The 24,169-nt window shown below is 35.5% G+C and overlaps 1 protein-coding gene across 5 annotated transcripts in view; it reads right to left on the bottom strand.

Moving 5' to 3' along the window:
• The window catches only part of DOCK4 (dedicator of cytokinesis 4), a 234,356-nt gene that overhangs the window by 86,745 nt on the left and 123,442 nt on the right, over positions 1-24,169 (bottom strand). For all 5 annotated transcript variants that reach the window (XM_015854108.1, XM_015854118.2, XM_015854089.2 and 2 more), the window contains exons 13-17: positions 19,065-19,190; positions 5,956-6,080; positions 4,811-4,973; positions 2,605-2,711; positions 563-719 (exon numbers count right to left, since the gene is read on the bottom strand). In XM_015854108.1, coding sequence (XP_015709594.1) covers positions 563-719; positions 2,605-2,711; positions 4,811-4,973; positions 5,956-6,080; positions 19,065-19,190 — 678 coding nt within the window. The remainder of the gene's footprint in view (positions 1-562; positions 720-2,604; positions 2,712-4,810; positions 4,974-5,955; positions 6,081-19,064; positions 19,191-24,169) is intronic.

Here is a 24,169-nt window from a genome sequence, read left to right as displayed (position 1 = left end):
ATCAAACAAATACACCATATTTAAAAGACTGTGGAAAACTGTTTCAGTTATAAATTACAGTTAGTATGGCAAATAAACAAGATTTTTTGTGCAGAGCAATGGTAAAGAGCACACGACATGTATTTGCATCTCCTGCTCATAATAACAGTGTATAAGGTCGTCTTAAGTGTTTGCAGGTAAAATGGAGAAGTGATAGAACAGGCAAGCAGTATGCACTTAATTACAACCAAACTGCCACAGCCTAAAGCCTAGAATGAGTATTTCACAAAACCTCTAAACAGATTAAGATGTTTTGTAAAGCAGCTGGGTTTTGATAGTTGGTTCCAAGAATGCTGCATTTGATTCCAAAATCATGTTAATTTAAAAGCATTCTTGAACTACTCAGAATTGGTGGTTTATCATGCTGCATTGGTTTCCATCTGGATATCAAAAAATATGGAGAAAACTAGTTTGTAGAACTGATAGAACATAAGCTATTTTTGAGTATATCCACCCTTGCTTGGCACAGAAATTATCACACTCATTTGAATTCATGATGTTTTAAATAATCAACATATCCTACCATTTTGAGTGAGTTTAGTGGAGCAGAGAAAGGATGTAATCCAGAAGGACTCTTTAGTGGTTTTTACTGCTTGGCTGTTGTTTGCTAGGAAAATTCCCTTTGAAAAGGGGAGTTTGAGGTAGCGACTAGAATCCTGAAGGTTTGTGTTTTCTTCACACTGTGGAAAAAAAAAAACAGTTAAAATCACTGTACTGCATGCAATTCCCGAAATTATTGTTTCTTTGCCAGCAATCATAGAGTTTCTAAGGCTCTCATACAAAAGAATTCTAACGAGTTGAGTTCATTAAATATTGTTTCTATTCAAAGCATATGCACCAGCAACAAACACCATGCAGTTATATATGTAATTTTTTGAATAAAGAAATTTAGTAAAAAAAGTATAGAATTCCAGTCAAGTACACTTTAAGGAACAAAAACTTGCTTTTACAATATATTCAATACATCTGAATATATATTAAAGTGGCATTACTACTAGAAAATATCCTAAATAAAATATTCACACATGTTTACAATTTAGAAAAAAAAAAAAAACTTCACCAAGCCATCCTAAACAAATATATATACATATGTATACATAAATATATATACCCACACACACACGCACGCACATGGGTTGCTCTGAAAGTAATGCCTCCTATTTATTTCCATGGAAACTGCAACAAAGAACACAAGAACACTATTTAACAGAGAATAGTCTCAGCTGCAAAGCACTCTTTTTCGACAGCCACCTCCATTAGCTGTGCATTTTTGCCAGCGATGAAAAAGAGCCTGCATGCGGTGCTGCATTTCGTCTGCACCAGCAGTGACCCGCTGTCACTGTTACCAGTGCTGAAAAGCACCACCCACTGCCTTACTGTGCTCACATCCACTCTTTGGACTCCATAAACATTCAGCAAGTGTCACTGAATGTCAACAGGCACAATTTTTTGCCACATGAAGGAATTCAGTGGCACATCTTTGCTTCATACACACACTGCCATGTCAAACGCCATTTTGTCAGACTGCCTCTCTGCTGCCATCTGTTTCACATCAACAAAATGTAATGGTGTACTGGTATGAAGTTTGAATCTCTACTGTCACATCACCATCTGCCTCTGACATCACGGATGATCAGAATAAAGTAGGAGGCATTACTTTCAGAGCAGCCCTCATATATATATATATATATATATATATATATATACACACACACATACATATACATAATCAATATGAAGACACGTCAATAATACAGTTAGGTTGCAGTTGGACTTGATGATCTTTAAGGTCTTATCCAACTTGAGTTATTTTATGATCTAGTAATAATGATTTTTATCCATAGAAGCTATCTGAAGGTCATTTTTTATCGAAAAAATTAAGTGGCACATTCTTTAACTAAAACACACTAGTTTCAGATGGGAAAATTAGATTAAGCTGTCATATGAATAGATAATATAAGCACATTTTCCAGCTCACTGCTTTCATAGATAGTTCTCACTAATGGGAAACGCCTGTCGCAACTTCATTTCTGAATTACAGCTTCATATCTGACATTGGAGTCATATCAAAGTAGCAACTTTGTATGGGTTATGCCAAATTAATAGACACGAATGTTGATGCTTAAAATTTAAATCTATCTGGAAGCATATCAAACCTTCTGGACTAAGAGATAACTGAAAAATGTGGAAACAAATAGAAACTCCAGAAGGTAGAAATATGTAGAAAAGATAACACTGATTGGATCTGTTTAAACCATGGCTTTATTTTCCATTCCTCAGCAGTACAGTAAGTGGGTATCATCACCTTGCGTGTTTAACTTCATGAAATGTATTATAAATATAATATAACATAGTAAGACTTCATGATACTACTGCTGCACTGAAATGCACACCCAGATTCAACTGCAGTTTGTAGCAGGAAACAATCAGCAACGAGTATTTTACTGGTGATAAGATTATCACCCCTTTGGTAATGAATACAGACTTTCTTAACCTAATGCTACAAGGCACTTATAATATGTTCCAGAGGAATCATTACAGTTAATGATTTCTAATTCAAATTACCTTGTGTACAATGAGTTCATGGGTGCCATCTGGCAGAGTCCTCCCATTTTCCTGCATCAGGGGCACAAAAGAAAAGCCAAACAACTTCTTCTCACCCTTTTCTTTTGCTGAAACACATACATAAATAGTAGTGTTTGAGTTAACGTTATAAGTATTAGACAAAATAAATAGATATAACCCTTGATAAGGAACTTTACTGAAAGCTGTTTGCAACTTGTCAGACTAACAGTATCTCCAATTTCTTCACAGATCTGCATGTTATTTCCTGTAGCAGTTTCTGTTACCTTACTATAAATCAGAAAGGAATGGGATGCAACTATTATAATATGAAGAGAAAGTTCTTCTGATTTTGCTGTTTATCCACTCTAGAAGCTTCTACTTATTAATCTCCATTTCAGGTCATCCTCTGCACTTCTGTTTTCAAATAAAATATCTACCTCTATAGATACGACTGAAAATGTCACTGTTCCCTACAGGGACATTACGCTTCAGATAACATTTTCAGACTAGGATGTTTAAGGTTAAATTCCAACTAAATTCAACTAAATACTTTTGGTTGCTCCAAAAGTAATGTCTCCTATTTATTTCCATTGAAGCTGCAACATATACAAAGAGCACAAGAACACTATTTGATAGAGCAAGTTTTCAGCTACAAAATGCACTTTTTTTAACATAGTCACCTCCATTAGCTGTGGGGTTTTCTTGTGCCAGCAGTAAACAAAAGACTGCATTCTGTGGTGGTAACTAGTGAAAGTGACCCACTGTCACTGTGGGTGCTGCTGTAACACATCACCCATCACCTCACTGTGCTCACATCTACTCCGTGGTTTCCATAAATGTTCAGTAAGCATTTATGTATGCCAATCGCTGCTATTTTTTCCACATGAAGGAATTCAATTCCACACCTTTGCTCCATATACACTTCCAGGTCAGATGCCATTTTGTCAGACTGTTCCCCTGCTGCTGTCTGTCATACAGTAACAAAGTGGAATGGGATATTGGTGGGAAGGTTCAATCTCTACTGCCATATCACCAACATCTGCCTCCGATATTGTGGGCCAGTAGAATAAAATAGAAGGCATTACTTTTGGAGCAGCCCTCATACAAGACAAACAACAAAACTGAGAATGTAGAAATTTTACTGAATCCAACAAGAGCACAGATGCCAAATATCTTCACAAATCAACAAGTTTTTCATCAACTTTACTTTTATATGCAAACATTTATATGTATGACTTTTGAGTATGAGTTAGTGCAGTTGGGGTGGTGCAGGCAGTCCAACTGCAACAAAATGATCTAACTTACACTGCACAAAAAACTGTGCAAAAACATATAACCAACTGGAAACTTACCACTAACATTTTTCCATTATTACTTCACTTCTCCTTCTTTTCTTATTAGTAGCTTTTTAAAAGAAATCTTGAAAAGAACTCAATGAGTATTTCTTCCTGTATTACCTGTTACTTATATTTTTAAGGCTAGGTACCTGTTATCCAAATATACTTCCACATGTGTGACTGCCACAAAGGCAATCTGAATAGTAATGCTACATTGGAGTTGGACACAATGATTCTTATGGGTCCCTTCCAACTCTGGTCATTCTGTGATTCTATTATCAGCTTCACCAGAAAGAGCCAAACAAAAGCAGCCACTTAAAAGATTTAATGATTTTATCCACTTTTCTCTATCAGCTTGACAGTGCTCAGCATCACAGGAATCTTGTATCTCTTGCTGTGCAAATATGGATACAGACTTCAATAGTATCATTTTTACCCTTAAAATCAGCCCCAAAATTGTTCAGAATATGTACAGGGAATTTGGGAATATAATACAATAGAAAATAATAAAAAAACAACTGGCAGATTGTTGAACAGGTACTTAGAAGCACGCATCATTTTGGAATGTTTCACTAGGCATGTTCTAAATTTACCTTTGGAAATTCTGTTTCAGAATACCTTTCAGCTGCAGTGTTATCCACTGCTATTAATAAAACTAGATTGTTTTCTCCTGGTGTTTAGGCTTTAACAAAGCACCAAGTTTCATTAAGCAGAGTTGCAAGCCTGAAACGCTGTCTCATGAAAGCATAAAGACAAAGTTTATAAAGTATATGAAGTGAACACAGCTTTTTCCCAAGGTATTATGGAAACTTGTGTGCTGACAGCAGTTTGTACAGAGAGGACAAGCAGGAGTTGTGATCAGTGCTTACTGGAACAGTGCCGGAATTCACAGCGGATGTGTGCTCCTCTGAATTTATCCACAGGAATAGGAAGTTTCAGCAGCTCAGCCCATCTGGGACCATTGTTATGGTAAAGCACAAAGGAATGGTACTCGCTGGCTGGTGGCTCCCCAGAGCCAAATGAGATAAAATCCTAATGAGGAAAAAATATTGATTAAATTTTTAAGAGATTTGTTAACACATTGCTAACATTTTTTAACACTTGCTGATTAGAAAAAAAACAGCAAAAAATCATCCACTCAGATGAGAATCAAAGTATTTTAAAGGAGTAACTGGGTTAAGGAAGGCTTAAGCAACACGTGATATGGAATCCCATGATACGGGGTGGTCCCTGTAGTAAGTACATAAGAATTGAAGTGAGACAAGAACAGCACAGACTACAGGACCCTTATTCATGTAAAATAAACCTGTGAGCTTTCTGTTGTCTGTGATATGTGCCAGCAGGAAATAGTAAAGAAATCTGGATCCCCTCACTGCTAACAAGCAATGTGTTGTGTTGCCTTTGCTACACCCATAATAGTCATTCCTTAGCAAAGGCAGCAGAGATTTCTCAGGATCCCGTCTTGTGGATATCTATCAATTTTTGGTGAGAAAACTATGCTAATGCTGTAGCTTTTCTTCTCAGCAATTATAATCTTAATGTTCTTTATAAGTATATATATATATACGCAAATATATTAAAAACATTTTATCTAAAACACAGCACTCCATGCATTCACACACACAACCTGAATTTGCAAATACACATGGACATATGCAATTTGAACCAGGCTGTATGCGTCTTTCTTCACTCTGTCACTCTGTAACTCTCAACATCATACAGAAGATATGATGAAGTACTTTCAAATGAAAATAAGAATTATCAAATCAAAAACCCTCCAGAATGCAATCTTGCTTCAACATTTTACAGTACCTTAATGACATAATTAGTTATTTCATTGGTGATTTTAGGTGTTTACCGGGATCATGTAATTGATCACAGAAATAAAACATATAAAGTGGAAATGCTTTGAATATCTGAACAGTGCAAAAGATACACAGCACCAACAAAAGATGATTTACTCTGAAGAAGTACATCAATGTTAACTACAGCAAGGAAAAATTCATAGACGTACCCTTAAAATCTGACCACTGCTGTCCACAACATGCATTGTCACTTCCACATTTCTGGCCACACTTTTTCCTCCTTTCTCAAATTCTCCTCTTTCTACAGTGATGTATAAATCATTCCTCATTTCACCTAATAAGAAAAACAAAAGGTGTGCAAAGTCAGTCCACATTAATTACTTTTCACTACTACGACTTCAGCAGACTTTCATCTTCTCTTTCAAAGAACAGTATCACAATTTACCAGCATTTTCAGATTTTAATAACAATAAAGAAAACCAAGAAAAATTTTCATAAACCAAGAAAACCAACAAAGCTTCATTCTGATAAAGGCCCAACAGATTATCTGCTATACTAAGAAATGCTGGCAACTTCTATTCATGTTAGCTCTTTTGGTATTTACCATGGCATCTCTACCCATACTGAAGTTCGGCTTTATTCCTCTTTTAATCTACAGCAGTATCAACATATTTTTTCTCAGTTGTAATCTCCACATTTCTCTGTTTAAAGACTCATTGTTAGAACTTTATTACACTTAATCTCTAATAAAGTTATTACTTTGCTCATTACTCTTTGAAAAAGCAAAAAACAAGCTAGAATTAATCTCTCATATATCTCTCATAGGAGATCTCAACATATTTTACACTGACAGGTTATCCTGAACATTAGTGATGAAATGCAAGCTTATTTTTCGGTTGTTGGAAAGGTTTCTTAGATTAAAATCTTCATCAGCATATTCAAAGCACAAAACCCAAGGCAGGTACTAACTAAGTGTTATATGTGTTATAAAATACCTCTTATGTGTTTAAACTGATTTTTTTTTTTTTTCCCATATTTATCCATCAACAGACAAAGTAATCCATTAGGCCTTATCAAGAACTTCTGGATGAGATCTGTGCTGACTTCAGTTTCATTCAATACACACCATAAAGTTTATAGATAATGAAAGAATGAATAGTTTGGCTCTTGTCAAAGATGAAACAGTAGCTGTGGTGAAAGGAAGCCCCTCTTTTCTTTGAAACTCTAAGCCTTTTTTTCTACGAAGTAAATATTAACCTTCTTCTGAACAAACACTGCTAGAACTACTTGGAGGTTTCTAGAGAAATGAAGGGCAAAAAGCGTGACCACAGGAGCATCTTCTAAAATTCTAATTGCTAGAAAGAAATTGAGAATACATGCCTTCATCTAGTGAAATGCAAGTTTAGCATTAAAGTTGATTTTCACTGTGCATCAGAGGAAAAACAAAAGTTTTGTGTATTTACAGCCATATTACTAAAAAGTCATATATGGCACATAACTGATAAATAATCAGTTCATCTTCAATATTCAGCTTCATTTTAATGTGCAGGCAGAATTTGACCTGCTCGTGTTTCATATTTCTTGTGTTTATTTTGCTGTGTGTAACTTTGCAGTGATTTTTAAGTACCAGAAAGATTAATCTTGCTACAGCCTTCTGACATTTTATAACATTATTCCATCACTATAGGAAAATCAATTGAGTTCTCTAAAGCACAATCTAAACCACTGTCAAATTGGGGGAAAAAAAATTAAAAAAAGAAAAGAAAAAATAAAAGGAAAAAAAAACCCAAAAAAATGCCAACTTTATTATCAAACTCTCAAGAAACATACCCATTTAAAAAAAAAGGGGGAAAACTGCCATTGTATTACCTTGTTATCATCTGTCTACTGACATACTGTTGCAAGATGTTAGAATACAGATATGCTGCACAAACAAATACCAGGAGCAGATGGTATTCACTTAAGAGCTTGATATGAAGTCAAGGATGAAAAAGCTGAACTACTACTAATAAGTGTGTGCAACCAGTGAATCAGCCTCTGGTAACCAGTTTCAAAATGAGCTCAAGGTGGTGGTTATTCATGTAATAGACAGCAAGACTTGTGAATGAAAACCCAAAACTTTCCAAAGGATGTTGTGAACGCCGCAAGTTTGATCTAAAAGAATGTGTTCAAGGGGAGAACAGAAATCTTGGAAGACAGATCCACTGAAGGATATGAAACAGACGGTCACAAAAATGCTCAGGAAATCCCTTGAGCTGAAAATAGATGGAGGTTGAGAGAACACGGGGGTAATCATCACATATGCTTATATTCCTGTCCAGTTCTCTCTTCCTTAGGTGCCTGTTTACGACAGTCAGCTAGATAGGCCCTTGCTCTGAAGCAGTACGGCTGTACTCACAAGTCAAATCATAAATTTACTTTTAAAATTACTAGATTCTGATTATTTCTACATTTCAGTAGCATTCTGTTATAAAAAATTTATAAGTCAGTACAGTGTGGTCATCAAAGAGAATGTAACATGCTGGGACCTTACTTGGCATATGCTTATCCTAGGATTGGTCCAGGTTAGAGCTGGACATTGGTAACCTACAGGAGCTTCACATTCAGAAGAAATGACAATACACAGTAATAAAAAATAGAAGGTTTGTAATATAACTGGGTTTAACAAACAATTTCTATCTGCAACAATATCTCTATAAAGGTTAAGCTGAATTCTGCATCTATGCATTTATGTATTATTTATCGGGAAGGAATTACTTCCATTTTCCATGAGGTCTTTGCTGAAATATAACAAAAAACAGATTTTCATCACAAATTTCATGACCTAGCACAGATAAAACTCAGTGAAAACAACACTTTTAATTTTAAGCAGAGCATACTCAGATTTAAAAGGATTTAAATGGGGGGGAAAAAAGAGTATTTTTAGAAAGTAATCACAATTTCATAGAATTTTAGAAGTCTTGCTAAAACAGTGTCTGTTTTTCAAGGATTTAAAAAAAAATGTGTAAAGTCATATCAGAAGAAAATAACTCACTGAAAAAAACACACAGGAGGATGTAATTGTACAATTCCTGACTTGCTTTGCCCTACCGATCCTTGGCTGTGTTCATAACCAGTGTGATGAAAGGATAGGTCGTACAATTTTTGTCCTTATCTACATTCAGAAAGCTCTACTCTGTTCTCTGTGTCTCAGAATAAGGCATACAGTCATCTTATTCTAAGAAAATGTCATATTTTCTCTACTTTAATTCATGGCAAATTAAATGCAAGTGAAGACAAAGGACTCACACTATATGAGAAGCAATGATGTACATGAAATATGATGATTTATATGGAAATGGATGGACAGAAAAGCAGAAGGGAGATAAATAAAGTAGAAAATTAAACAAAAAATAATGTAAGCTATGGGTTATATATCAACAGTACAGTCTGCATCAGGCACATGAAACAACAGCTTCCTTTTCTCATAGCATGCAGCATATCTGACATTTTGCAACCTTTATGAAAATGTAGTTTCTGGTTTAAGTTTGGCCTTGTCAGAATTGATCTGCACTCACACAAATTTCACTTTTTCTTTACAGAAGATCACTATTTTCCAACTAAAATACAGAAAAACCCAGCTACATTGAATTTGTACAGTTCAGATAAGAGTAGTCGAAGGTGAAGAACTTAAAACCAAGCTTCCAACAAATCTTTAGCGCAATATTTATGTGAACATATTATGAGTAAAAGCTCAGAAGATTAAAAAGTCAGCGGGGTTGTAAAAATAAACACAAAGACTTATCAGAAAATAGAACTGCTGATTCAAGTAATGAAAATGGATTTGGGAAGTGAACTTCAATCTGGAAAGGGAAAAGGAAAGAAAACTGTGATAAAAGCATACACAAATGTATTTGGAATATATATATATATATATATATATATATATATATATATATTTTACTCTCAGTATATTGTTCTGGAGACATCTTAACCTCTTCTACTTCCCTGATGTGGAATTGCCACTGTTTCAATCTTCCTTAACAGAAATTCTCAAAATCTTGACATTGTCTGTATAAAATTCATCTAGAGGTTCCTATTGCAAATTCTCTTCCAGTAAAAACAATTCTGTCTTGATTTATAAAAGATACAAACATCAGACAATGCTTATTTATGTTCCTTTCACTAAATTTTTCATTTACGGAAATGAAAATTACATAGTTGATTACAAGAATATGAACACTTTTCCATAGTATCTCTATACCAGATGGATAATTCTCATATTATATCATCACGTTTTTACCAAGAGTTGTAATCAAAACCACAGGGAGCCCTGAAAGTCAAAGTTCTGCTGAATATTGAAGTTCTGAGGTAGACTTTGGCAAGTACAGATGGTACCTTCTGCTAAAGCACCTGCATGATTCAAATAAATCTCCCCTGGATGTATGAGTACTGAGATTTTCTACTGTCTTATATTGGAACAAATGTGAGGAAATTACAAAGAAACAAACAAGGGACATCTCAGACGTTAGAGTAAATCAGTTTTTAATTACTGGTTGAAAATATGCCTATAAAATTAAATCTCAGAGAAGTGGAGGTTTCAAAAATGATGAAAAAAGCAACATATCAGCTAAATGCTCAGAAATACCAACATTAAGTGAAGACACACAATGGTTAATTTCAGTGACAAGTTTGGTACAGTAATAAGCAAGTGAAAACAATACAGAAAATGTTGTTCAACTCTAAGGTGGCAAGCCTACACCTAACTACAATGAAGCTGCATGGTACAAAAGATCTAGACCAAGGGTTTTCTTTCAAAAGAAAGGGAAGCTCATTTTTGCCTCCTGTCTCTGCCTCAGTCCTGTCATTTTAAGAACTGGTTTTCTTCAAGCTTTCTGAATTTATCAGAGCTTCTGGACTGTGCAGTGAATATGTGGATGTAGGCATCCAGTTAATAAGTTTTAAACAAAATGGGATCAAACTCCGCAGTAATTCAGCTTTGTCTACGGCTGACATACAGTTTTCTGGGAAAGAAAAGGCTACAAGAAAGTGAACCATGAACACAGAGATTCATTAAATGTGTTCTGCAAACCTAAATCACTCCTGAGAAGTAAATGGCACTTTTAGACACATGGGTTACAGGCTGAGTCAACAGAAGATGGAGAAAAGGAAATTAAACAAGGTACACATTGCGTTTATGAGTTCTCTGAATCATTCTGCTGTGTAAGAAACCTGCTTCTTGTAGCACAGATACCCTAGCCAGTATCACAATAAAAACTGAATTTGGCATGATACAGCCAACCACAGGTAAAACAGAAGTAGCTGCAGATTAGATGTAAGATGACAAAGAACAAAGCAGAAAAACAAAGGTTGGCATTGATCCCTGCTGGAGTAAGAATTAATAAGTCCTCTCTTGGCAAATGGATGAACTATGAGGATCAGCGTGTATCTAGGGAAGCTGTTTGCTATTGCTTTTTTCAGGCAATAACACATTGTGCTGAAAAATGATATCAGTAGCTTCTGCGCTAATTACAAAAGCAACCCAGTAGACCCGAACACTACTTAGTTAGTGCCCTATGGTTTCATTTGTTTGGCTAATCACAACTACATTTTTAAATATTACAGTTATGTCCAAGGCATTCCTACAAGAGCTTGTAGTATGAGGGGAGGGTTAGAGATATAGAGAAATCGAAGTTCCTCAGAGTGTGATAAAGAATTGCAAAGCTGTAGTGGTTGATTATAAAGCCTTGATTTGCCATGCAGTGCAAGTGTTGAGTGTACACACTGAAGGGGCATTCGTTGCAGTAAGTGAATTTAATTGTATGTGAAAGATGCAGAATTGAAATGTCTGGGTTGCTAAATCAAAATGTGTACAGCATAGCATTGGCAGTAACTGCTTCTTCAAATAGTTTCAGCTTCGACCTGGCAAAAACATTCTGAAAGCACTACTTATAGGCTAAAAGGAAGAACTCCAAATCCTTTTTGAGCCAGATGTAGGTGCTAACAAGGCACACTACAGCTCAAGGTTTCTGACCTAAGAAGAAACAGAACCAGCTTCATGACTTCATTTCAGCTCACAATGAGGTATCCAAGCACTAAACTTGAGTGTGGGATGCATGAATTACATGACACAGGCAAATGAACGGACAAAAAGGAAAGGCCAATTAAAGCCCCCAAACAACCACAAGATAGACCTGCTGGAGAACACATTTATCTAATGGAGGTCAGTCTTCCTGATCATGCTGACTAAACCACAAACTTTAAATAACCGGAAAGGAGAAAGTAATTTGCAGGCTGGAGATGACAATACATGCTCAGGGGTCCCATTACCTTTGTTACACAGTTTCATTATGGGATGGCTCTGAAGGCTCTCTTTTTTTCACAAATAGGAGGATGAATTATCACTATTCAGGAGCTTTCATACAAGCACAGGCCTGATGCTGCTCAGAAGATGAACCCCCAGATACAGGTCTCACATAGAAGCTGCCCTTGGCTCACAGAAGCTTCACAACTGAACCTCAGCCAATGCAAGCAACATACGTAATCACCACAAATCTGAATATGCACCATGAAAACATCTGCATGAATGTGGCATTTAATTTTTCTTCTGGAGATATTTGTACCTATTTGTCAAAATAACCATCCTTCATCTCAGAACTGTTTTTAAGCTTACACTGAGAAAGCTGTGAGTTGCAACTGCAACACGGATATTCTAACAACTTTTCTCATATTCCAATCCCATCTAGAACTGTAAAATTTGTTGTAGCATATTAACCTGGAATGATGATTTCAAGCTGAAGATAGCTATCAAAGGTCAAAGGCAGATGTCTTTGTTAGAAAGGGAGTTTAGTTTGCCAGCCATTCTGTAGTAAGTGAATTTCCCCTACTGAAACAGTTTCTTTTCTGTTTTGCACTATAGGTGATACTGAAAGAGCAGCTGGAGCTACCTGTCAGTGAATGTAACCTGGAATAAAAGCAGATCTGAAGGGAGAAATACTACTAGTACTCATAAGAAACAGGGCAAATCTCACTGATGTGACTGAAGCATTCAGTGCAAGATTTAAAGGTTGTGACAACCACCAGCCATCTCTCTGCCCATTGATTTCTCTCCATATAGTAAACTTCTTGCTTATCGTGGCAAAGAACAGTTTTGCTATTTGCAAGAAACACAGACTCACAATATTATTATTGATCAGTAATATTCACATAGGGCTCAAGGATGAGAGAATGTTGTAATGAGTGCTCAGATACAAACATTGGAAGAAAAGGTCTGAGACTGGAACCCTCTGGGTGACAGTTGGCAAAATCTTACATGGTGAGCACATTCAAACGTTCTGCGTTTAAGTATATGACAGGGGATGGGCAGAAAGAAACAAGAGCATTCCTGTTTTCATGTAAACAAGAATATCAGCAATACTATTAAGGAAAAATTAAAGCAACTACGTATGTGTTAGAATTCCAGGAGCACTGGTAACTTTGGTAACAGTACTGCCTTTTTACTATTAGATTTAGTAAGTTTGGGCATTTAAAATGAAGGATAAAATGAAAAAAAAAAACCCCACAAACAAACAAAAAAAAACCACAAACACATCCCTTTACTCAGTTACTTCAGTGTCCCTTTTCAACAGAACATTGTCTGCATTTTCAGCTTTATTGCAGAAACTCTCAACAGCCCTAAAAAACATTTATCCGAAAAAAGCTGATGAAGCAAATGAAATGTGCTTGACACAAGGGATTCTCAAACCACAAAACTTCCAGATTTTAAACAAAATGTAGGTTCACCTTGCATGATTGCTCTGTGACTCTTCCTTGTTCTTCCTTTTAGCGAGACGTAAAACAAATTGATTTGAACAGCACGGAATAAAAGATTTACAAGGTTGTTTAATGGAAACCTTGGATCCATTGGGAGGAATTTAACCAAATTTTGAGAGATTATTGTCCAAACACTTCTAGAACTCCAGTAGTCTCAATGCCATGCCTATCACCCTTGGGCTGCCAGGGAACCCATTGACTCATATTCCAATTGCTGCCAAACAGAATCCTCAGACCCTTTCTTGCACAGCTGCTGCCCAGCCCTTCATTCCCCAAACTGTACATATCATAGAATCATTGAATCATTAAGGATGGAAAAGACCACTAAGTTCATCTAAACCATCACCACCATGCCCACTAAACCATGCCCCTCAGTAACACATCTACCACTCCCTTGAAACCACCAATGAAGGTGATTTCACCTCTTCCCTGGGCAGCCTGTTCCAAAAGCCTTGCCAGGAAGATAACCCAAATATATGCCTATATCTAGGATTGCTCTGTCACAGGTGCAGAATCTGGCACTTATAAAATTTCATAAAGAAACTGTAAATTGAGGGAAGTTCAATTAAATTCTGGCTTTTCTACCCTTTCCATAGTCCTTTTCCATTTTTCCTTTGGTTACTAATGAATCAAAAAAGAAGAGAGATGCAGTGGGAAGGAGAAGGAAAACAATATAGGAATTCCTTGCACTTGCCTAACCAAGCATGGAATCATGTATTAGTATCTTTGTTTTCTCCAGTGACTCAAAAGATAGACAGAAAGGAAGATAATTCCTTTGGTAGAAAAGATCAAAGCTTCTAAAATGTATTAAAATGGGATTTGGGAAGCAGAGCATATTCCCCACAGACTACTACAGTTTTGCGAAAGGTCAAAATTCAGGGTGTCTTTACTTGACAATATTGCTTAAACATATTTTGTGTAACTAATATATCCAGGCAATATTACTTTCAGTAATTAAAAATACATATTTCTGGAGTCTTGGAAATCAGAACAGCTGACAGTGGCAGGTAGAAATTTAGGCTGTTTGTACTCCACAGAGACTGATGAAAACTGGAAAAAAATATACCACTCCTCATAGAAGAAAAACATGAAAGGGTGTGAAACATATTTTTCTCTTCCTAAAATCAACAAATCTTAACTAAGTCCAAGCTTAGTGACAGCTACACAGACACATGAAGAGAACAGATTCCGTAGCTTTCTCTACAATTTTGCTCTCCAGATTCTTATTTTAAGCGTTGAAAGGAGAAATATGCTTCTAGTCAAAATCACATCATTGAAAAATGCATGTTAATCATATGGACAGCATTTTGTAAAATCATTTGTATAAAAAGACAAATATTTTAGTTATAGTTTCATTTTAAAAGCTTGTGAAAAAGAAAGGAAGAAAGAGAGAAAGAAAGAGAGGAAGCATACTTGCGCATGAAAAGAACAAAAGATCTTTTAATAACCCAGATGAATGAGTAGTATGGTCAGCATCTTTCAAAGACAATTCTGATTAGATGCAACTGGACAACTAAAGGACACCTAATGGACTTTAAAAAAAAAAAAAAAAAAAAAAAAAGCAAAGCAGTGAAGTTGTGATGGTTAAAAAAAGAAGAAATATAATTCCTAAATTAAGCACAACAAAGCAATAGCAACTGAGCTATTGTAGCTGCTGAATAAGCAGAAACTGTTAAAAAAGACAACAGTGAGAAACAAAATGCAACTTCTATGGTTTGACAAACATAAGAGAAGTCTGGAAGTGTTAAATTCTGTTACAGAAATTAATACTGTAGCTTCATGTGGATTCTTAATTGTGTTCTTTGCAAGGTGATATCACAGTATTAGATGAGGACCAAAAAGTTCAGAGTGAAGGATTACAAGCAAAGAACATTCCAGTCAGAACTGACTAGCTTAGACAGCATCGTTTTAGACCACCTACAGGTATGTAAAGTGAAAATAATAATCACTGTAATACCATTGTGCTGACTTGTCAATTGTTTAGCCTTTTCTAGTTTCAAAAGAGTTTAATAATTTGGATGGGCAGGAACAAATATAAACTCTGATCTTAACTCAGAAGAAGTGGTGGTCACATCTCAGCAATGATAATGCCACCAGCTGAAATACAAAGCAGAAAGAGTGTCTATAGCTAACAGATATCTGTCTACAAAAATCTGTTCAGACACCAGTCAACAGGCCATTTGTTTATATTCTATTGTATACCTTATGGATTCTAAAATATACATAGCACTTCAACTCACATCTCAAGCTGTTTTAAATAAGAATTCTTTTTTAGATTATGTATAAAGCAGCACAGAATAAGCTTGTAGGTAGTTTCAGGAAATAATGGTTCTACTTGACTAAATTTCTTAGTGAAAAAAGAACTCCACAGAAAGCCCTGAGATTATTTTACTTTATCTGCTAATGTCTCATACTTAATAGATTCTGTCTTTGAGTGTGCTAAGCAGAAAAACATACTAACAGTAGTAGCAGTAGACTGTTTACAACTGCCTGCCCTAGCAGAGAGCTCTGGCCCCTTCAGTAAATCCTCATTCATATAAACAGCTGCAGTAGGGTTTACCACCACACACTAATGAATGGGTTTCTTTGATGAACCAGATATTTTCTACAAAGATGAAAAAGAGACAGTGCATGCATGCATACATGTCAGAACACATGAGCATAAGAACCAATGCTTAAGTTATGCAGTGATGCAGATGCTATATGTTAAATTTGGAATCAGATTCTATATGAGAACACTATATAAGAGGGCAAAAAAAAACAGGTAAAATTTTATATTGAAAGATGGGCTTTCACATCCCATCAACTTCTACATATGTGAAAGCATTTCTCAAAAATCTTAGTATGTTCATAAAGATGAAATGGAAAATTTTATATATTAAATAATTATATGGTTGCCTGTCCTTTCAGGAAATGTTAAGATAGAAATTCAGAGTATAAACACAGTTTTCCTTTGACGCAGTACAAAGCTTTCCAAGAATACCAGCTTGCTCATCTGCTGACTGTCACACTTGGATGCTGAAAAGGAGTGTACTGGTTAAATCTAGAAAAATGCATGTTGATTAGGCTCCTAAGGTAACACTTTCACTGCCTTTCCTTATTCTGCCAGCTAGAATAGAATGAATTACCTATTTAACAGACACTTAGAATCATACACGCTTTTTTCTACCAATCTATTAATCTCCTTAAACTCTTGAATGTCATCATTAAAAAATTTCATGAGTCCAGGAAAGAGCACTGTGTGGCTTCACCCTGTCAGAATCCAGTGACATAAAAAGTACTGCTCAACAAAAACATGCATTATTATTGTCATCAAAATTCTAGCATGGCACGTGTGCTGGTGCTAGTTATTTTCAGAAGCAAAACCTCTACAGAGAAAAGGGTTGATACAATGCAAAATGAAGGTCACTTAGAGTTTAAATACATCAAAATAGGAGAGCAACTTAAAATCTGGCACTTTATAAAAGAGATACTACAGTTAAGCAGCATGTAGTATTTCTTATTAAATAATTCAAGAGAGCCTGGTTCAGAGTCCTAACCTAAGTGCTAATTAGACAGAGCAACACACTCAATTTCAACAAAAAAAGACCTAATTAGTGGCCATTTCCAGTTGCAAAAGATGAATTTCTTTAATTTATCTCTGAAAAAAAGACACTAGAGAGATACAAAATGAAAAGGGAGATTTAAAAGAAAAAATCATTTCAAAGGCTAGGCTCCAGCAGGCATTTCATTGCCTAGAGCACACTGCCCTGCTTAGCCCTTGGAACTTGTCATTAAAAGAATAAGATGATTATTTCCCTTTAGGAGAAATCTCTTCTATGCCAGCAAACACAAACTAGAAATTATACGTCTTCTTAACTGGGGTAAGCATATACTTGGACTAAGAAATCAATGTATCAGAGTTCATAGATTTTTTTTAATTTTTATTTTTTTCTCAATAAGAAAGGGACAAACTGAGTCTGTGCAATTCTTTGAGTTGCAGCATTTCACTACACAGTGCTTGGCTATAACATGCTTTTAGCAATTCATGTTACTCCATAACTGGAAAATCAGAGCTATTATAGAACAAAGAAAATTTGGTAACACAGAGCTGAAAGTCACTAAATCATATGTAGATAATCAGTAAATTGAGAAGGGTTTCTGAATGGGAATTATAGCGCACTCTGTAAAATTGCATTCAAAACTATCAGTCATATTATCTATAATATTCATTTCATTCAAATGAGACATCAAACAGTAACACAAATAACCTAGCTAATAAGCCTTAAGATTTCAAGTGAAGACTTTCATTTAACATATGTATATAATCTACCTTTAAATTAAATAGCACCTAACTTACACATTTTATTGTTCTGCATGCTGTGGTGATTTCAGAAGAACAGTTTCATAATAATGCTAAAACTGCTTTATGAACTTGTGCTCTGTGCATATTTTAAATGCATATAAGTACTGATGTGGGATGCAGAAGTACAGATGTTTAACTGGCAGTAGGAGCAGAACAGTGAATTCTCAGCTGTCAAGTTTCAGGCTGAAGTTCAAGAAAAGTGCATGCCCACAGCTAAATCTGAGTCTCATTACTGAGTTTTAATAGACTATTAAGACTCCTCTGATTAGTGAAACAATGAAGCTTACATATTCTTGTCTTGGTACAACAGTTTATTTTCAATTTATGTATACAGGAACGAAAAGACAAATATCTATAAAGGAGAAAATAGTCCCTATCAAGAATCCACCAGTCCTGAAGATTATTTCTATCTGAGAGAGTCAAGTCATTGCATGAGAACTCAGAGCTGAAACGAAGATGTATGTAAGCTCCTCCCTACAATATTCCTCACTAACACTGCAGCAACACAACAGTCATGCCAAAGTAGGCTGCTCCTAAGTATGCTTTTCCTTTAAAGAGACACTGGCTAAAGATTTTGTTTTTGGGAATGATCTATGGACTTTACCACTATCTGTTTTCTGCCTGTATTTGCTTCTTCACATTCATAGTGTGACATTCTCTCAACCTTCCTTAGAACCTGTTTAAGCCCTTACATAGGTTATCTGTTGTAGGCGTTAATGAGGATTCAGATACAATTTAATGAAAACAAATCTCCATATCCCTTCTACTATCCGTTTCCAGTATCTCTATTTCCATCAGTTGAGGCATCAACCAGGTGAAATCAGAAGCTACACCATGTTGATGAAAGTCTGTGAGGCTTTATTTAGAAGTTACCTGCTCCACATTCTGCTGGTTGCCTCTTTATCTGTGTAGAGCTTAGCAGTCTTGCATTAAGTCATTTTCACTTCCAGAAAGCAGACAACAATCTCTGTATGTTCTTTTGACATTGACTTAGTAACTATATAATATACAACCTGGGACACAGTTTTTCTTTCTTTTGCATCCAAAAAAAAAAAAAAAGTCTCAAGAAAATTTAATAATTTTCGGAATTCTACATTTATTTGGAAAGCAAGTGAATACTCATTAATTCCTCACTAGTTCTTTCTCTTGCTTCTTAATGAAAACTTGTTCTTTTCAACTTACCAGGCATGATAATATTGGAAAAACCTAGTTTCCTTGTTATGGATACTCCGTGGGTAAACATAGATGTATACTCTCTCCTAATTTGTTCTATGTCTCCATGAAGCAACTGAAGAGAAACTGCCAGACCTGAAAATCAAGAGGAAAACAAGGGAAAGTAAAAAATTCAAACAGGCTGTGATTGTCATTACCAAATTATTACTGATGTGTAAGTAAACTACAATGACACATCAGATCAAAATTGTTTCGGCAGAGATGGATGATGACTTTGATTGGAGAAAAATATTAAAGAAACATCAATTTAGAGAAACATCAATGAATAATATTTGTTACTATTTCATTTTTTCATTTACTTCAACCCAATGCTGCCTTCATTGTTACACAGGAAATAGTACAGCCACAATGCTCCCTATCCATTTGAAAAACATGAACTTTTAATTACAGTGCATCACTTCACCTTATGCAAGGTTATACATTTATCCAGTATCAGAAGAATTAAATTCTTAATAAACAAATCTAGCATAATTGATATTTGACACATAGACCCAGTAATTTCATAATGACTGAGACTGAAACTTTTCATCAGCATTAATTGGATTTAATCAATCACGTTCTCATGTTCGCTAGAAGACAAGCAAAATTCAATGGTGGCCGTGTAATCCTTTCCCAATATTTATTCCTCAAGGATCTAGGAAAAATAACTTCACCTATCACAACTGCAGCATGCAAAATCACTGCAGACACAACTAAAATTAGCAAAAACAACAGGCATGTCTTATGGTTATTTCAAAAGTAATCACCAAGACAAGTGTCAGGATACAGCTTGTAGAGATTAATCTTCCCTGACCTTCAGCATTACTACAGCATATCACGTGTCAACAGACAGATCAAGGGGAAGATAAAACTCTTCACATACACTCAACAACTGAAGATAAGGAGAAATCTCAGTCAAGTCATAATTAAATTCAGATTAAGCTTAAGTAAACAGCATGCACACACAATCTGAACAACAAGGTCATCAGTCCTTTGGGCTTTGGAAGAAAATTTCCTACCAGCACAGTATATTTAAATGAATGAATTTTCTTTAAGTCTGATGGTTCTAAATTACAGCCTGAAAAATCAACCTTTAGTATTGCTAGTTCAGTCTTCCGCATGTAAGAGACCAGAGATCTGATTAGCTTGATAAATTTTATCTTTTTCCTCTTATTTCCACTTATGATGTATTATTTATCACCTACGGAGAATGTGATGTTCTGACCAGACTTCCATTCTCTTAAAAATTAAAAACAACACACCTACACATCTCCAACCAAGTGTGGAAATAGATCTTAGAAGGAAAAGCATTCAGTGAAGCCTAGCTTGTTTTAAGGACTGAATTTAATACAGTGAACATTAATCATCTCGGTAATGGTAATTTGTTCTGTGATAACCACTTATATTTAGGAAACAGTAATAATTATTATCAGTGTGAACCAGAAAATAAACCACGCAGTGGTCAGATTATAGTACAAGAGCCTTCTATGTCTTTTCACTGTTGCTAAGTGTTGCAGAGGCAAAATCTAGACATTCTTAGAGCAGGAGAAAAGTTCTTCATTGCTGAATGGAAAGAGCTAGGTTGGATCGGATGGATAGTTAGAAACACTGATACTTAGCCTACTGCCAATCTTGTTCCTTCTATATTTTGAGATGCTGTTATACATACGTATGTATATTCATAACCCCTTGCTTATATTCATACCCTCATATACCTCCACTTCACAGTTTCCTTGGAAACCTAAAGAAAAACATTTGTCACTGCACCAGATCACATAAACAACAACAACATTAATCAGATACTGTACAATGGTGTTGTATAAAGTGACCGTGTTTTCTATACACCAAGTTTAAGACCGCAAAACCAGATAGTATATAGTTCTGCATATTTTTGTCTACAGATTTCCCAGATATCCATGAATAATTTTGTTTAGGTAAAACCCAAAATAAATATCAAAAAAGCTCATCGGTGGCTGAATAGTTTTAACTTGAGAAATATGTAGTCTGTCAAGAATTTGAAACACTCGCTCATGCACGGGAAGCAATGGTATTAGAGCTCTGCTTGTCACAGTATTCATTATTCATAAATGAAAGGTCATCTGATTATGTCCAAAAGTTTCAAGAAAATCTCCCAGTGAACACATTTAGAACACATTCTAGACATTTTACTTGAAGTTTAAATACATCTTTTTAACAAAAAAAAAAAACCAACAAAAAACTGTATGCATCTCCTAACTCTTAAAAATAATGAAGAAATTTGGATTAAAGATTAAATTATGTAATGGCAATGCTGTAAACACCCCCATACTCCACTAGGAAAGAGTTCAACTACACCAGAATGGAAGCAGAGCAAGGATGCTCAGGGAAGGAAACCTAAAGATAATAATGCTATAGTGACATATTTAAATACAAACTTTCCAGCTTATACTCCAGGGGCAGTACTTTTCAAGTCTCAGTTATCATTGTAAATCTTTACTCTCATGCATTCCATTTCATTTGATTACAGAAAACCAGTTCTACACACAGTAACTACATGTTATAGTTATCTATTACATAGGCTGCTCTGAAAGTAATGCCTCCTATTTATTTCCATGGAAACTATAACAGGTACAAAGAGCACAATAACATTATTTGATAAAGAATATTCTCAGCTACAAAACACTTTTCTTCAACACAGCCACCACTGTTTGCTATGCATCTGCCAGCGACGAACAAGAGCCTGCATGCCACACTTACAAATATTTGCACTAGTAGAGGTGACCCACTGTCACTGTCACAACTAACTGCAAAGCACTACCCACTGTGTCACTGTGGTCACACCCACTCTTTGGGCTCCATAAACATTTATGAATGTGAGTGAATACAATTTTTTTCCACATGGAGGAATTCAGTGACACACCTTTGCTTTATATGTACACTCCCATGTCAGCCACCATTCTGTCATTGCCACTCTGCTGCTATCTGCCGCACAGCAACAAATGCAATGGGGTACAGGCATGAAGGTTCAACCTTTACTACTTTACCATCACCATCTCCTCTGGCGCCGTAGGCTGACATAATAAAATAGGAGAGCCAATATAATAAAATAAAATACTTTCACAGTAGCCCTCATAGAGGATTCATATCAGTGTGTCTTGCATCATGCAGCTGAACAAAGCTAAGCAAGAGCTAAAATAAAGTATCTGTAATTTATTGTTTTGTCATTACATAAATGCTGTTAGGTGTCCAAGCAAAGCTACAGGCAGGCCAAGACAAGCTAGTGTTGTCCTGAGTATCCTCAGCTCAACACAAAAACTGTGGTCAGGTACGCGTAATAGCAAGTCAATAACTTGTGGGTTTGTAAAGACACCACTTGCCAAAAGCAGCTACACACCCATGGCAACTGAGGAAACATATGTCTGAAATAAAAGTCCTGAGAAAGAGGTATTTTGCAAAGATAAAATAATTCACATTTTACAAGGATCATTTAACATTTGACAAGTTTCCATGCTTATTATAAATCAGTCTACCTGACTATCAATTAGAGCTAACTAAGATCATTTACACTATACAGACATAACACAGAGTCATTCAGATTTTATTAGGCTGCACGTTCAATTGAAGTGAAGAAGGAATCCCTCAGACACAATGAAAAACAAAGAGAAATGAAGAGGAGCCAATTAGTTCAAAGACACCACCTTTCTCACCAAGATGTAACCAGAATTTTGTGCAATACCGAAATGGCCAGAAAGTCACTGAATTCAATTTGCAAGTAATTATAGCTATCTCTATGGAGAAGAAGGGAAAGTAGAAGATAAGATTACTGCTCTAAGAAAGAAAGGTTTAATCACCAGTCAGCAATGAGACAGGGTCAAACAGGAGTAGGATTCCAATTTGGTCAGCATCTAATTTGGGGAGATGGAGAAGGTACTCAAAGAAATGCAATGAAGGCATTAGAGATACTCTTTTTGTATGAGGTGATAGAAAGATAAATCATTAACTTTTCTCATAAGAAAAAAGAACTCCTTTTCTATCATATATCAAAATTAATACCACTTATTTTTAATTTATTCCACTCTGACAATTTATGTCAGTACTAGTTTAATGGAGGAAATTAGGTGAGAAAGAATAATAAAATTATCAGCAAAATCTAAAGAGTTCAGTTTCAAAAAATACATCAATAAATACTATTAGACTATTTGTGCACGAACAGTTGTGCGTGGACAAAGCAAAACAGAGAACTGTAAGATGCCACCATATAAAGCATCTGATGGTGGTTGATAGGATAACTGCAGCATTTAACAGCCCTAGAATCTCTCCAAAACTACAAATTTCCCACTTCTAGAACATTTGGAGTGAAAACATAAAATGAAAATGATGATCCAGTGTCTAAATGACTGGCATGTTTTCTTTAACTAGATGTATATTCTAGTTTTGTCCCCTCAGACAGAACTTTAATCACCTTCAATTATATTTTAATGGTAATTAAAATCTATTGTGTTAGCTATCATTCTTTATTTACTTCTGTTCTTAAAATACTACTACAAAGTTTTGTGTGCTGCTGCTAACAGATTTGCTTTTACATCTTTTGCAAGCACAAGAGATTTCTCACAATTAACTCGTACCACAGACGATTTTTATCATTCAAATGACAGACAATACAGAAATGGACAAGCTGCTGAATAAGCATTCTGTATTTCTGTTAGATATGTGATTTTAACTTAAGACAGATTTTATACAACATTATTGATTTCTGCATTTCATTATGACAAAAGGCAACTGTTTATTATGCTTACATACTCATTTGCATTTGAGCTTCTGGGGGAGGGGAAAGCATTTATATTCAGCTTCTATCTACTCGCAGCAAAGCATCCTAGATTATATTAAGGAGAAAATGCCTAGCAGCTGCTCAGGATGCCAACAGAAAAACAAAACTAAAGGAAAAAATATATATACCAACAAGACAATAAAGTCAAAAGTCAAACAGAATACTATTCAGCAGTGTTTGCATTTTAAGAAAGGCAATGAAATAAAGCATCTGTTCAAATCAAGCTGCCTGGGGGTGTTAAAAGTACCCAGAAAACACACAGGTGTTC

This window comes from Coturnix japonica, chromosome 1 (assembly GCF_001577835.2).
Source record: "Coturnix japonica isolate 7356 chromosome 1, Coturnix japonica 2.1, whole genome shotgun sequence".
NCBI classification, from domain to species: domain Eukaryota; kingdom Metazoa; phylum Chordata; class Aves; order Galliformes; family Phasianidae; genus Coturnix; species Coturnix japonica.
This window is presented reverse-complemented; position numbering and strand designations above follow the sequence as displayed.